The sequence below is a fragment of the Epinephelus fuscoguttatus genome, linkage group LG12 (genome assembly GCF_011397635.1).
Source record: "Epinephelus fuscoguttatus linkage group LG12, E.fuscoguttatus.final_Chr_v1".
NCBI lineage: Eukaryota > Metazoa > Chordata > Actinopteri > Perciformes > Serranidae > Epinephelus > Epinephelus fuscoguttatus.
The window spans coordinates 8,618,031-8,634,814 of NC_064763.1; the positions used below are offsets into that span (position 1 = coordinate 8,618,031).

The window sequence follows — 16,784 nt, forward strand, 5'->3', positions numbered from 1 at the left end:
TATCCTGGCTGAAGACACAGTGGTGTCTCAGTAAAATAAACAACTGCTTTTTGTGGCACTAGCCTAGAAGGAATCACAGCGATGCCTTAGTAAAAAGAACTGCCTTTCATGGCTGAGTCACTGAAAAGCACCCTTTTCTTTTGTTTGTTGGCCTTGAACAGTGGTCTGAAGGGATCTGCAACCTGACAGGTGTCTCGCCGAGGTGACACGTCATCCACCATCCCCTACACCTATCGATGGCAAAATCAGCCATGTCACTTTAGAAATGTTGATGTGAAACATAGATACATAATGAAATATATCTCTGGTTTGCTGCAATGTACAATGTCAACATTTCCTTCTGCTGACTGGGCTGAGACAGCACTTTTAGACTACTCTAAAAGCACAGAGCTCTGAAAGAAAAAGGTGAGGGCCAAGTCAGAGTTTCTCTAGATTGTCTCAGAGGCTGGAATGACAGACGATTGGCCCTTGACCTTTTTGACGAAAAACAGAGCTTGGCTCTCAGAAAACACAAGGAAATGAGGAAGGGGGTGGGGTAGAGGGGGGTGGGCACTGACTAATTTGGTGGAGAAAAGAGGCTGTCATGGGACTGATAAGAAACCAGAGGGGCTCAGTTCAAAGGGTGAAATTGGTATTTTGATATGAAATCTCATTTTTTCTCATCATTTTGTTTATTTCTTCACAGGGGTAGGGTAGGAGGTACTCCCTGGAGAGAATAAGGGCATTTTACCAGCTACGAGGAAAAATGAACAAAGAGTCTGTGAATGTACTGGCTAAAAAAATGCAGGAACACTGGGTGGTTTTGTCATTAACAATGCCACAGAGTGTACTGTTTATATGCGTATGTCAAAGTCTGGGGGGGTTGGTAGAGGAAGAGCACTCTTCCTGTCCTTGGAACCGGGATATCCGCCTCTGTGTCCACGTTCCATGACATGTCCCTGCATCTGCAGTTTTAGCAATCTTGTGTCCTTTAACCCTGGAGACTGAGAGACTGTAGAAACAAAATGGCAAAAATAGCAACCAGAAAGAAAAACCTCTATTATACTCATAGAAAGGAATCAAGACAGTCTGATTCCATGTGTGGCCCTGACTATTGTTGCTATCTGTTGTTTTAAAATGGTAAAAAATACATGTCATGTGTCATGTTATTTTAGTTTATACCCTGATTTATATCATTGACAGTATATTAGCTGTCTGTACAGCTTGGTCATATAATCTAGGCCACACTTCTACCAAAAAAAAGGAAAAAGAAAAACAGAGATTCCTAATATCATTATTCACATAACTTTCTGTTACTTGGATTCCTATACTTCCAAACTAAATGGAGAGGCTGCAGCGTTGACAAAATTATATCAGGGAAATTTTGGAGGGAAAAATAAATTAATTTTGCTCTTTCCTCCCTCAAAATCAACTGTGGAGCTTTAAACAAACTGGTCCAGTGGAACCACCCAGTGGCCATCAGCTGCAAACTAGGACTGAAGGGCAGCTGCAACCTATCAGTGTTTGAACTATGAGAGCAAGGAGCCACGAACCGTCAGCTCACTATGACTCACCCAGTACGCCTACGCATGTATTTGCACTGTTAGATTTATATGACAATAATAAGATTAAAAGGACAGTTCCTCCCCAAATCATAGCTTTCTTATCAGTCTTGATTGTTCTGGTGTGAGTTATCAAGTGTCAGAGAAATTGGACGTAGAGATGTCTGTCCTCTCTCCAGTATAATGGAACTAGAAGGCACTACATAGCTTTATGTGCTAAAAGCACCCAAAAAAAAATACATATGAAAATTTAAACAGCAATGTCTCTTCCCAGAAATCATGACCTGGTTACACAAGACAATCAGACCTGTTGTGAGCAGTTTCATGTAGGAACGCGCAGAGGGAAGCATGCATTCATTGCTAGCTCACCTTGTACCTCTGAGCTAGCTAATGTTAGATCTTAGCCAAGGATGCCACTCATGCTGTCACAAGCATGAGCCTCTCATCCATGATCAGTGGTGTAGTTGGCAGTGTTTGTGGAAACCCACTTATTACACAGAGCTTGTGCACAATACAGGTGTAAAGTATGCAAGGCTCGCTGTTGTATGGTGACACACTTTTCAGTATGACGACTAAAAACAAGACTAATTGTCTACAGCCATGCTAGCAGCTCTGTGAGGCTGTACTTAGGCACAGGAGGCTAGTGCTATGAGCTAAATGCTACATACTAATGCTAAGCAGGTGCATTAACCATGATCACCATTTTAGTTTAGTTAGTAAGCATGTTAATGATAGCAAATTAGCAAGGTACAGCTGAGGCCGATGGTAAAAGACTGCTGCAGGGATGACCTTTTTTTTGTAGGCCAACGAGGAAGTTAGCGTTTCACTGGTTCCCTCATTAAAAAGCCTGTCGGGTTTTCCCACTGAATATCTTTGTTGGGCAGGATAATCTTCTTTAATTAACACCACTTTTATGATTTTGAAGTCTAAATGTAATCCCCAGAGGTAAAATGCTAATGTTAGGCTATAAACAAGTACACCACGGTTACATGACATAATGTCGCCACCACAACAAGGCTGTCAAGTTGTGTTCAGGGTACGTACTGTGGTCTCATTAAGCCATTTGTTAGCAACTGCCATTTTAAAGACACCGAAAGGCTTCAAAATTCACAAGCAGGGTATTTACTGTTGTAGAACAAAACATGAAAATCTAAAGCTTGTGTTAACCACAGACCTTATTTCAGGCATCTCCCCAAAAACCCATTCAAAAAACTCATTGTCTTTGAAATGAGGAAAGCAGGAATGCAAAAATGCAAACTCATATCTGGGTTTTAGGCCTCATTGCTGCAGCACTTGCCACTCAATTTTAAAATTGAAATTCTGACCAGATGATGGTGCTACATTTAAAGTCAGTGAAAGAGAAAGGTTAGGGGATTACCAAAGTCAAAGAATTCATCCTCTGGGATCAATGGATATTTGGACCAAATTTAATGGCAATCCATCCTATAGTTGTTGAGATGTTTCAGTTTTGGCCAGTCCACAGCTGGCCAAAACGCCATGCTACTAGCATAGCTGAAATAAGGGCCTTACAAGGACCACATAATAAACCTATGTCTTCATAAATCTGCCTCTCTGCGAGATAGATGACTCAAATAATGGTTTAATATTTAAACTGAGTTAATCATAAGAGTATCAAACCTGATTTAAATTGGAAGATACTGCCTATCAAGTACTAACTTAGTTGGAACTGAATACACTTTCTTAGAAAACATGTAAAATTGTACTGAATCATGCAGTAGCCTAAAGGTTTTTCCAGTGATACAGTGAAAAGAAAGACATTTTTCTCACATTCCATTCTTTGTTCTCAAGAGCTGATAACAGCTACAACTCGTATCCATTATATCACTTTGGACATACAGAGAGAACATGCCTGAATACCTGCAATAGGACTGAATCAATCAAACTCTAAACACCAGAAGGCAACTAATGAGATTGCAGAGAGGAAACCAAAGGCAAAGACTCGTTGTTGAATAATTTATCAAAACATTTTATTTTCTCGAACAACAATACAATATATCACAGAAAAATCACAGAGGGATTTAAGACAGGTCTGGCTCAGGTTTTCTTCTATGTGAGTTCTTTTTGAAAACAATAAGTGCAGCATAAATCAAACAAGTCAAGAGTAAAAAGAGCATCATTACTTCCTTCAAATAATACCAATAATGAGGACAAGACACACACACAAAAAAACCAAAACCTCGACGTCATTAAAAGTCACATCCCTAAAAGTCTCTGCAAAAGTGTCAAGAATTACAACTACTGCTAATGCTCATCATAAAACCACTAATGCCTCACAAGATTATGAATTTCATACAATGGAAAAAACGTTTTTAAAAGATCCTGTAAGATCTGTTAGATACAGTACAAAGACATCATTCCATTTCTGTTACCAGAAAACTGTTTTGAAATGGTTCTAAGCACCAACTGGTTGGTTTGAGTTGTATCACTGACATACTGTATGTTCATACATCATTATATGCTGTTTAATGAGGGGGCACTGAGGCAAGGAGGGGTCTAGCACCATGAAAATTAAACTGCCCCCTGATTGCACTTCCCCTATCCACATATTATGACCAAACTACATTTTTAAAATACCTTGTAGCCCCTTATCAAGTGAAGTACCCTTTGATATGCAATAAATATATAAGAAAACAACCATGTACAGTATAAATAATGTCACAATTTACAATTTTCCATTTTCTCTGTAATCCAAAAAACAGAAACTGACAACAAAAAGAGGTATAAAAGTGGGAAGAAGTTCCCATTGCAGTAATTGAAACTAGAGTGAAACAGGATATTTTTTTAGGGTGTATTATAATACAGCAACAACGAAAACAAATGACTGAGGTGGACAAATCTGACCATATACAAATTAGATTTTTGATTGAGAACAAAACTACGCAACTGTCCTAGTAAACCTGAAAACAGATACATTATGTACAGTAAATGGTGTGCACAGAGGGTGGGGCTGAAAGTGGACAGTCGTCATTTGTGGAAAGTTTAATTATTTGATTATACAGCGGTAATGCTGAACCTCTATTCAAATGATAGAAGATAGGCCCAACCAACTCACTGCATGTGAATACAGTCCGCTGCAGTAAGTGATAATCAAATGTTACGTAGGAAGTAAAGTTTTAACATATGAAGCCAAAGGTCGTGTAGCCTTAGCGAAATGAGACCCTTTATTGTGAAGGACTGTCTAAATGTTGGGAAAATAAAAATAAAAACTTTTCTTGTCATGACTCAATTCATGTGCTCTTTAGCAAGGTAAATTAGAAATACAGTATATTAAACCCCTCTTGCAGTGCATGGTGCCTCATCAGCAGTGGTGTCCCCAGAAATTTTTTATAGGGGTGGCCATATGGGGCCATTTAAAATCTTGAGGTGGCAAACCAAAACCAAAATTGAATTTCAGGTATTCAGGTATGTTATGCTGTTGAAGTATATACTCAATTTGAAAACAATGTCAAAGTCAGTGTTGGGCAGTAATAATATTACTTTTTCCAGTACCCAATAACCCATTTTCATTTAGATCTGAAGTTGACAGTTCAAGGGACCCATTTCAAAAATGGCCTTGCCAGTTGTTCCTTGGCCAAAATCTAGCGTAAATCGCGAGCATTATTTACCCTTCTTCACGACAAGCTATGCTGACATGGTTGGTATCAATGGATGCCTTAGGTTGTCTAGTTTCACAAGATACCATTACTGTCACACTAGCATAAAAATCAGAGTGCCTCAGACAGTAATGTCGGTGTCCCATTGTATTTGCCAGTGGAGGCCAAAGCCCCCCCACTCCCCCCTTGGGGGCGCCACTGCTCATTAGGATGGATGTTTGGGGCAAAATGAAAACACTGAGGTGCCATTCAGTCTGATTATCTATTTGGCCTCAGTGGCTTTTGCATTAAAAGATTATGATTGTGTGTCTCTTTGGACATATTACGTTTTACAGACTGTAATTGGCACCTCATTAACAATAACATTAAATGGTAACTTCGGCCCCTCTGTACCCCGTCTACGCACACCACTGTGTATTTCTATAAATTCATTCACAATTTACAGTTATTTATTTTCTCTGTCATCTAGAAACAAGAACATAGCAACAAAAGAGGTATAAAACTGGGATTGTTCTCCCATTCCAAAAATAAAAACGACATTATGTCTGTTTTCCGTGCGTATCATAGAAACCACACCGACGACTATTTAGCTGGACTTGTGAAAAAACAAAAAAATCTAATTATTCATCTACATACTTGATTTCCAACAAAGAATGAAACCATATTAGTCCTCTAGTAAACCCGTATTTTAGAGAAACTGATAAAAGTTTTTGATTTGTTTTTTAATACATACATAAATCCTTATTTGTGTGTTTAATCCTCTAATTACCTCTCCTCTAAATACAGTTTGCAAGGCCAATGTGGTGTACTTCTAGGCTGGTAAAACTTTCTTTAAGTATCGAACGAGAATAAATTAGATTGGAATAGCACCTCAGAGAGTATACAGACAGGAATTACAAATGTCAGAGTTTACCTGAATACCAAAAAAAACCAACAAAAAAACAGGAACCAATACGATGCCAAATGTGACAATCAGCTACTTCTCCTGTGAAGCGATTCCCCTGCTGGTACAACAGAATCACAGCAAATTCATGGACATATAGAATAACTAGATTGGTGTAAAAAAGTTCTACTGAATTTGCATAAAAGTACCTGAATTTACACACAGAACCGGCTACTTGACGCTTTTGAATCACAGCAGTGTCCGTTGAACATATAACCTGATTTTCAGTGCTAGCAGTGCTCACATTTTTTTTTTGTACATGTCTGAAATGCTTTTCGTGTGAAGTACCAGTCTAGTCATTCTATTTCAAAACACACGTCCAATCAGCAGCTGGTATGGGGAAGACAGTGAGCTATAGTTGGATTGGCTGAGTATCCATACCTTATTGTGTGATGTAAACAATACTGAGTAAACGTGATTGGCTGATTCAGAGAGTGTTTGCAGGAATAGATTGCCTTGAAGACAACATTTGTGCTGCCATTAGAGTTTTGGTTATGGCTGAAAGACACCAGGGACGAGTCCTCACTTTGAAAAGGGTGATGGAGCCTAGAGGGGAGGAAAAAGAGGAAGAGACAGTTCAGTTGGCATCTTGGAAAACTGTGTGTGTGTGTGTGTCTGCAGGTGAAACAATTTAAACACCACATCTACAAATATCTAATATACACAAAATACCAGAAGTGGGACCAAGTCATTGTTTGGCAAGTCACAAGTCAAGACTGACAAGCCCCAAGTCAAGAAAGGTAAGGTCTGAGTCAAAGCCCAAGTCAAGAAAGGCAAGCCCCATGTCAAGTCCCAAGTCAAGACTGACAAGCCCAGAGGTAAGTCCAAGTCAAGAGAGGCAAGCCCAAAGTCAAGACTGACAAGTCCCATGTGAAGTCTCAAATCAAGAGTGACAAGTTCCAGGTCAAGTCCCAAGTCAAGAAAAGGAAAGTCCCGAGTCAAGGCCCAAGTCAAGACTGACAAGCCCTGAGTCAAGACCCAAGTCACGACTGACATATCCCAAGTCTTAAACTTTGAGTTTCAAGTCCCAAACAAGTCCTGACACACTCTTTACCAAATGTAACGGCATTTTGACATAAAATTAATAAAGTTAGCTATGCATTTGTTTGCTATGTTAATACTAGCCTTGACCAAACGTTCTTTGTGAAACTTACAATTTGGAACAAAGTTGGAAGCTGTTGCATCTGCATCTGTCATTTTTGATCCACAGGTCTTGCATACTGCAAATTGGTTTTTTTTTGTTTTTTTATGATCATGGTATGGTTTTCGTATTTGTACATTTTCTTTGGTATAAGTTTTTTTAACTGGTACTCAGTACCTTATCATTGGTTCTCTCCTACAACTTGACTGGATGCTGTTGGATTGGTTCAAACAATGTAGATCATCTGGGGAACTATGTGTCGACTCATTGGGAATTAATTGCATCAATGTTTGTTGATTTAGGAAACGAAGAGAAATAAATTAATTTGTGGCACACTTTTTAAACATACTTTTAAATCTTTGGGGGAAGGTATCAAGTATTTGCATGTCAAAAGGCTCCAGCACAAGTGAACACCACCCAAAAATCATATTTTTCCACATACTATTCTATACGCTATAACAGATAGCGTTATAATGGATGATAAAAACTGTTAATGTCACATATAAAAGATGTTGCTGCAGCTATTGGGTAAGGAAGCACACTAGTGGTTTTGCATGTTCCAGCATGTTAACTACACATGAACTGAAGGGGTAAAGTGGGATGAAAATCTGCTTGAGATGTTCTCCACCACAGCAAACATTTAGTTTGGATTTCATATTGCTTCGTGAAAGTTAGGTTATGGTTGTCTGAAAATGCAGCTGTGAGCAGAGGCTCAGGCAGACTTGTGTATTGTTAAAGGATGAAATGTAGTGTCTTGAATTGAAATCGTTGCTGTTTGGGAACACACTCTCAAATCTTAGATCTCATAAAAGGATAGTTCACTAGTTTCTCTGCCGTAAAAAAGGACTCTCATGCCTCTTCTATATATACACTGAGACAGTCTGCTGTTATCAGTACTGGCGGAAAAGTAATCCCTTCCTACAGATTCTAATGTAAGTGGTGTCAGCACAAAAAAACAGTCTGAATTAACACCAAGAATAAATAATAAAGACTGTAACTTTGGAACACAAGCACTTGATTTGTTTACCTGAGATCGCTGAAGCTTTATGGTAGCTTCAGCTGACCTTTAGGATTCATTTAGGTACTATAGATTTTGTCCCCCGTCACTTCCATTGGAATTAGATCTCTTCTCCACCACTATAGACAGGAGGCATTATTACACTGCCCAAAACTGTTTCAATCTGCTTTAAAACATGTCAACCTATCCTTAACAAAGCTTATCTAAAAGCACAATAACTTTAAATGAAAAACAATCCCTGCTTGCAGCTGAACAAAGTCATAATAATGTCAGCTGGGACAACAAATTAACATATGGGTATTCACCGTAGTGGATCGCCAACTGCAAGCAAACTTCAAGACCCTTAAAGCTGATTTTCTTTTTTTATACTGACATGACTTGAACCAATGGGTTACTTGGAAGAGGAAGTCAAATGTTATGGCTCAGTTTGGAAAAAGTCAACAGCAATATAAAGTACAAACAAATTCTAGATAGTGGAGTAAAACATGCAAAATCACTGTTCTTTAACTCATCTGAGTTTTTGGCATATCTGGTTTTTCATTGTGCTTGCAGCCCCTCACCTTTACACTGTAGAAAAGCAACAATATATGTATAAGGTAATATATAATCCTGTTTGTACCAAGAAGCCCCTATTGTAGTGTGCACTTTTAGGTGATGCTCAAGGTGGTGCAGTTAAACACACATTGAGCGTCGCCTCACTCCCTGCCTCTGAAACTACTTTACTGTGAAGAGAGTAGACGGATCTACTGTAGTATCTCAAATTCAGCCAGTGCTAACCCGCTAAGGGGCCATACACATGGCATGTTTTTTGCGCCCTCAAATTCAATATTTTCAATGTAGATGCGTGGCAGGTATGCCTAAATGCCAGCTGTAAGTGCTTTGCATCTGCTCTTATAAACAGCACCTGGAAAACTTTCAGGTAAACAGGCAATGATACAGTGCTTGTTAAGGTTGCTTGGCAACCTCAGACACAACCTGCTGCCATGCTCTTGAAAGCTGGAACAAAAAAGGCACAGGAGTAGCACCCAGCGCCTGACCTCACATTTCTCAGGCAGTTAAATGGCCCCTAAACCAGTTCCACGATCACAGTGCAGTGCAGGGTCTAACCTGTGTAACAGCAGTAACAGAAAGTTTGCTGATCTGGCAGGTAGTCAGGGTTTGTACTGGCTGAATTCAAGTTGCTCCAGAGCTAGTTTCTGCTCTTCTCCTAGCTAAGTAGTTTTACAGGAGGAAGTGAGGGGGAGGGACTACGGGGTGCAGTATGGTCTGTCTCTGAAAAATATGACAGCTTGGAAAATAGCAATACGAAGCACTGAATTTGACAAATTTGAATTTCTGCATTTGTATGGGTCCCACTGCTTTTCTTGCCAAATCAGGACCTATGAAGCCACTCCCCCCCAAAAAGAGTCCACAGCTCCACATACAGGGGTATTGCAACATTGGAGAAAAGCCAACAGAGGGCCCTGGGCTATGTGCAAGAAATCCACCAACTTCCTGCCCTCCCTCTGGTTCTGTGGAGGAGCTGAGCACAGCATGGGTCAGTGGGGATTGCTGGAGGCTACTTAGGGGCTGTATGATAGAGCCAGGCGGATGGGAGACTAGCCAGGGCCCTTGGAACATGTTGGAGGCAAGTTCAGGGGTGTGTGGACAATGGAGGACAGCTGAGAGCAGGCACTTGGCTGCGGGCAAGGAACCCTGAGACCTCCTGCCCTGTGTTGGGTTCTCTAACATGTCCTGTAGGCCCCGGCTCTCCTTTTACCTGCCATTACTGCCTCTCCAGCCCCGGTTAAAGCCTCTAGGTCGCCCCACTGCTCCAGGCTGCGCTCTGCTTGTCCACCAGAGAACCAAGAGATCTTTTTGCAATTGAATCCTTAGTTCTTTATATGCATGCAATGATTATATTTAAAAAAACGTACTGGTGTAAAATGTTTTCAAGGCTGCAGTGTTCATAATTGAGTACTTCATGCAATATTGATGTCAGCTGTCAGGTGGTGCCATTAAGTAAGTCAAATGAGAACGGTAGCACTCAATATGGGTGGTTTCAAATGTTTGACTCCACCCATGTTGAGTGCCACCCTAAATTGCACACTGCAGTGAAGGGTACTTGTATGTGCCTGGCCTAGCCTCAGACCCTTTCTCAAAAGTACTGTTGGTTTACAAGATTAGAAAGTGAGACTGACCAGTGTGAAGGTGTCATACGTTCTCATCAGCTCCTCCATCCGATACTGTTCCAGCACCACTACTCCAACCAGTGTTGGGTTCTTAGCTCGGGCACAGTCCTCACAGTGCACCACGTAGCACTTCTTACTGCTGTTCTCACTGGTCACAAACAGCAGGTCAAACACCTCCACCTGCACACACACAGTGTTCACATGTCTGTAAGTTATCACCACTTACACATATTTTTCTGTATGGACAGACAGCGAGGCCAGGGCAAGAGAGACTCACGTCACACTCGTTGCAGTAATAGGCTGGCTCGTCCTTCACACGACTCTGGTAACAGATCTTCTTCCCTGCAGCCACCAGCTGGTCTCTCAGAATCTGGATGTGCTTGATGGACTGCATCAGGCAGTGTCTGAAGGAGACAGAGGAAGAGTTAGTGAAAGATGTAAACAAACACACACAAACAAAACACATGGGGACACGCATGAAGAGACATCTCACTTGATCATCTTGTAGGTATCCTGGTCAGTGATCTTGATGGTGCGAGCCACATTCCAGGAAACATGGATCATGGGAACTATTGACTTAACTTTCTTCACCTCGTTCCACTCATAGCGCTCCAGGGCGAGTTGATATTGGTACGCTGGGTGAGAAAAAAACACAAACAGTGGTGAGCCTGAGAGCAGGCAAATTAAACAGCGTGTTTAAGTTGTAATTTGACACAAAGAACAACACCTGACTGGGGATACTTTGCTGATTTTCAACCAGCTTTGTGTCATAACAATGGTGGTATAATGTGTAAATGAGCTATGTTAATTTTAACTTCCCTTCATCTTCCCAGTGCCCAGATCTCACTGCTCATTTGTGTCCTTTGGCACATTTTTGCTGGCTCTAGCTAGGGCTGTTGCTCGAACTACAAATTGTACTTCTGCATTTTTGTATGCCCGCCACCACAGACCCAAGGATTATGAGAGAGAATAAAGAGAGCATAACCCCTCTCTCTCGATTTGCTTTCTCTCTTAAACTGAGATCAAACAGTAAAACTAGGCAGTGCTGGTCAAATATAAACCAAGATTCTGTTACTGCATTACCTAAACTGTCCTCAGAAACATATTTTAATTCACTGTTTGAAAAAATGCATCCACTGATTAGCAGACATCTCTTTTGCAATGTGATTAGGTATATGGGGAAAAAGTCTTTTGGGGCCCAATGGCATCACGTGATGGACCTGGAAGTTTTAGTTACAATGTAAAGCCACTATGTCAAATTGGCTTCAAAGTCTGGCGCACTTCCTGGGGACCCGACTGAACTACCAGACCATTTATTAGAGAAGGGTCTGGATGCTTGCTAACTACTCACTTCACTACACAACACAATCACTTTACTACAAGACAGCCCTCCAGACATCTTTACCTAACCCTAACCATAGTGTGTCTGCAGCCACATCTAGAACTATTTGGTACCAGCCCGCCGCCACAGTGTCATTGGATGGGCAACGCGTATTAAATCACCCACCAGTGGGAGCGTTTTTGGTCCACTGCGGCACAGTGCATTCTGATAGTTGTAGGTTTTCTACCTCTTGAGTAACAGCAAATGCCACAGCCTTTATCCTCTGTTTTCTCTTGTTATATAGCCCCAATTTCGAAAGTGTTTGTGCCTTTTTACTGCATAGACAGCCAGTTTTATGAAAGGACCATCTTTCCAGCAGTGAAATACTTCTTTAAGCTTTGAGCTATTTTGTCATTTTTTGGTCCTCGTTATAACTTACAGTTGAGTGGTCCTACATTCCAGGCGATGTTGTTGCACCAGCCCACCGCCTGGACCCAGTGCACAGTCCCCGCATTAATCCACACCAGGTCTCCCGGCCTCTGAATGAAGCGGTACACAGGAATGTTGGAGCTGTACAGGTCTTCCAGGACCGGCCACCAGGACCCTGTAAGGTAGTCAACTCCATGCCTGGGGGAGACAATTTGCAACAATGCAATTTAGGATGCACAGATATTGTGGCTGATTGCTACATCTGTTGTTAAATCTAACAGCCTCTTCACTCACTTCTCACAAAAGGTGTTGATAGCCCCCCAGTAGTGCTCATGGACAGCGAACCACTCACAGTCACCAGGCCCGATATTAATGTTGACTGAGCAGAAATTGTTGTTCTCTTGATGACCTGATGAAAGGTACAGACAGTTAGTTTAGTCTTTAACTTGAAACATCAATCAGAGATTTACTTGTGCTTAATTGTGTTGTCAGACAAACACTGACCTGGCGTGCGGCTGCCTGGCACCTTCATGTAGAGCTGGACGGTGTTCATGCCCAGGATGGTGTGACCGACGTGACTAAGCATGTTGTTGCTGGATTCCACTCGCATGAAAGCTGGCAGCTTCAGCAGCTCTTGCAGCTGGGGCTTCCACCTTGTAAAAACACACAGCAGGTAATGTGATACAACAAGGACCCTCAGTGAGCTCAGTTTAATTGGGCAGAATTTGACCACACAATCTCACCTTTTAGGGTCGGAGAGATCAATATTGGTCCCAAATTTAATGATCTTCCCACATGATTTCTGCTCTGAGCTGTGGAAAATGAACAAAGTCTGAGTTAAGTATTGTTAACACAGCAACAGTGAATTCTTCATACAAACAGATGCAAGTTTGTGCTAACCTGTTGGCATGAAAAGGTTGGCCTTTGCTGAAGTTGGTAGCAGGATTGGCTTTAATCGAGGCAGGACTGCCTTTACCGGATAATGCCAGAGCAGCTTTTGTGGCGGCTGATGTGTCTGAAGACTTGGGGTGCTCTCCTTCCTCTTCATTCTCGCTCTCCTTCTCCTCCTGCAACACATCTACATGAGCTCAGCTGACAGGTTGGCCAACAGTTTGAGTACATACACTGGTCACTGTCAAGTTTAACCTTGGACAAAGATTATGTGAAATATATTATTATTTACCTGCAGCATGTGTGCACTTCATTAGTTCATACACTTAACAGCTAACCAACAAAGACATTACTTTGGCAGTTTAAATACAAAGACAAGAGTGCTTCCTTTGCTATTCTATGGAAACAGTTTGAAATGAGCAGATCTGTGGTGCAAAGGGCTGAACTAACTGTGAGACTATATGTGTAAATTATAGTACTATACTGTGTGTGCTTTTCTCTATTGCTGCAACTACTGGACAGAATTGATTGCCATTTTCTGAAAATGGTTCCCAATGACAACCTGGCAACTGTTCTCTCAATCCCCGTACTGTATGTTGTGCTCTTTAATATAACAGTTAGTCCCGACTGAGCATTCTGAGTGGACAGGAGGCGTTCCATGAGTGCTGATATACAATATTACAGCACTGGGACCTTTAGCTATGCATGTAACAGTCCGCTTTACAGGAGTTCTGAGACATTAATTATGTTAAGTAGCTGACATTAAGGGTTTTAATTTTACACTGCAAAATGAAGTATATTACCGCAAATAACATTTGAGTTAAATAACAAATGGTCAGAGGGATGGAAAGACGCCTGAATAATGAGAATAGTGCCCAGTGCTCAGTCTTGTGTTTTTCAGGTGGTTAAAGATGCAGCAAGTGTACAAACTGGTTGCTAAATACATGAAGACACACACATATAGCCTACATGATACAGAGTAGCCGGTCTGTGGTAAAGTGTAGACCCACACAAAATAGTGAGCTAGCATGCAAGAGTGTTTTGTGTGTTCCTTGGCAACAGTCCAGTCCCAGTCCAGTTGCCGCACTATTTGTGTTGGCAGAGCCAAATAAATAATCAGATAAACAAACAAATCATAACCCGTTGCTGCTTTTTACTGCTGATAAATGGTAGCTTGAAGACAGCTCGTAACAGCTTGTAGAGCATTAAAAAAAAAGTATAAAGTATAAAAGCACATAAAAAATATAAAACATATAAAATCACACTCAAGGTCATGCTGTTGTACTAAATATCAGCATGGCTTTGATTATCGTCATCCGACCAAATCATAGCCGTCCTCAGTCAGAAATAATGACAAAATATTTGACAAAGTTAGATGCTAAAAAACAATATGAGAGGCCGTCAAGGTGGATTTGACAAACATGGAGATATTAAATGGGAGCATATTCAAGTCTCCAGTAGGTGATGTTACATTGCTGGTGCAATGGCGGATCAAACTAAACAGAGACGGATGAAGGGCAGACTATCTGTTAATGACAAGTACAACAGGTACGGACCTCTCATTTAATTTGTACCTAGTATAGTAGAAAATTCTGAGTACGAAAAAATCGTGGAGTGACACAAATTCTCTCGTACTTCTCTTGCACTTGCCACTTAAGAACAAATCTGTTCGTATGTGTGGTTCTTGAATGAAGGCCCAGTTTTTGATTCAATTTTAAAGATAGTTGCAATACAGGCTGATGTAAGTCAATTAATATTGCCTTTAATCATATCCATATCCACCAAACAATAAACCATCTGTGTACACGTGTTTGCCATGAGGGAAAATGTCTACCTGTAGACTCTCCTGGAAGCTGGAGGCCTGGTACTGGGCGTATTTGGCAATGGTGGTGTGTGAGCGGCTGCTCTCGCAGGGCCATGTCTGTGCCGAACCACTGGGATCCCAGTTCTCATCAGCGGGCTGCTGAACCTGAGTCCTCACTTCCACTGCATGCTCTGCATTGGCTTCCACCAGGGATTTGGTGGAAAACAGGCCAAGGTCTCACATTAAGAAATGAAAGCAGAAAGAAGAGATAATTATTACATGAATACAAATTTAAAAACACTTGTTAATTCTTTTAATTTTTGGATTATTTTTTATTTTAGGTTTCTCAAGGCATTGGGATTTTTAAACCCCTTCAAATAGTTGTAATTCCACTTATGTTGTGTTAGTTAATTTACTTTCTGACTCTAAACTTTACTTACTTCATACAACTAAGGAGATGTAGGTATAGAAATTTGTGTATCTATACCGAACGATTGTAAAACATACACTGAAATATGCAAAAACATTCAAAGCAACGATATTCGATAGTACAGTACCTAGTACAGCTGACCAGTGGCCCGGCCATCATGTCATGGTTGAGCATACCTGGTCTGTATTCACGTATGGATTATAAGACACAAGTGTGACTATGAGGATGTGGCACTGTATTTACAGATTGTTCTCACAATGACTGTGAAAAATGAAGCATCTATACAAGGTGGAGAAAGAGCAGGAGAGCCTAATATAGAAATGACTCCAAATTTCTCATGTCTAAAATGCCAAGTGTAAAATATCTACTCCGTGTAAAATAAACCCCACAGTGCCCCCTTCCCTATCAGTGTTTTCTCTTTCTCTGCTTCTTGCATGACAATTTTCACAAAACAATGAACAAAAGGCCCTAATTAATGGCAATGTGTTACTAATGACCAAAAACTCATTCAGTGTGAATGGAATCTGATCAGCTCTGTTGGGCTCAATACAGTAACTGGAGTGGGGTCAATTAGCTGTAATAAGTGTGATGTGTAAAGTTACTCAGACGAAGGGAGCCGGCAAGGCCTCTGATGACTGTAACCGCATTTTTGGGATCAGTGCAGAACTGAAGTAGAACTGGAGAGAAGGCGTCCCTCTTGCTTTCCAACTGCAGAAGGAATGCAGAATCACATAACGTTTGAACAACGGAATACATTTGTGCTGAAAACAAATAATAAATACTGACAGTAGGTAGGTAACGTGTACAGTAGATCTCTTGAAATAAGGTATGAACAGGCAGCTCTCTCTGCTGCCATCGGGAAAACAATCTAAAAAGAAATTTGAGAGATTTCAAATAATGCACTGAATGTACTGTAATGGCTGTACTCAGGCAGAGTGGTGCTTTGAGCTAAATGTTAAATGCTAACGTCAGCATGCTAATATGCTCACAATGACAATGCTGACGTTATATGTTTTATAATGTTCACCATCTTCAGACCTTGTTGTGAGCACTTTCATATAGGAACTAGTTTCTGTCCACTGAACTACAACCGCTAACCACATCAGCACTCAGAAGGAAACATGCATCTACTGCTAGCTCCACTGAGCTAGCTAATATTACAGCTCAGTCGAGGAGGACGCCATTATTGTTTACATCTCTGTCATGAGCATGAGCCTTACGTCAATAAGTAGATGCACGCTAAAATAGCTCCAAAATGAAACTGCTCAATACAGTCTGTGGATTATTCTGAGTAACCGGGTCAGAAAGAGACATTGCTATTGAGTTTTTCAAATCTTTTTTTGTTTTTTTCTTTTTTGGTGCTTTAAGCCCCACAAGCTGAGTGCCATCCAGTTACATTATATTTGAGAGAAGTCAGACATCTCTACGGTCGGAATCTCAAACACCCTACAACTCACACCAAAACAGTTAAGAGTTTAAGA

The 16,784-nt window shown here is 40.9% G+C and overlaps 1 protein-coding gene across 2 annotated transcripts in view; it reads right to left on the reverse strand.

Annotated features, from left to right (window-relative positions):
* Nucleotides 1–3,512: 3,512 nt before the first annotated feature.
* Nucleotides 3,513–16,784, reverse strand: part of LOC125898074 (lysine-specific demethylase 6B-like) — a 29,306-nt gene continuing 16,034 nt past the window's right edge. The window contains exons 12-22 of one of the 2 annotated variants that reach the window (XM_049591701.1): nucleotides 15,906–16,011; nucleotides 14,904–15,109; nucleotides 13,079–13,245; nucleotides 12,922–12,990; nucleotides 12,683–12,831; nucleotides 12,473–12,587; nucleotides 12,189–12,376; nucleotides 10,922–11,063; nucleotides 10,706–10,832; nucleotides 10,438–10,608; nucleotides 3,513–6,644 (exon numbers count right to left, since the gene is read on the reverse strand). In XM_049591701.1, the coding sequence (XP_049447658.1) occupies nucleotides 6,621–6,644; nucleotides 10,438–10,608; nucleotides 10,706–10,832; nucleotides 10,922–11,063; nucleotides 12,189–12,376; nucleotides 12,473–12,587; nucleotides 12,683–12,831; nucleotides 12,922–12,990; nucleotides 13,079–13,245; nucleotides 14,904–15,109; nucleotides 15,906–16,011 (1,464 nt within the window). In that variant the 3' untranslated portion in view covers nucleotides 3,513–6,620. Of the gene's footprint in view, nucleotides 6,645–10,437; nucleotides 10,609–10,705; nucleotides 10,833–10,921; nucleotides 11,064–12,188; nucleotides 12,377–12,472; nucleotides 12,588–12,682; nucleotides 12,832–12,921; nucleotides 12,991–13,078; nucleotides 13,257–14,903; nucleotides 15,110–15,905; nucleotides 16,012–16,784 lie in introns of those variants that run through there. The other variant, XR_007450578.1, reaches the window with a different exon arrangement.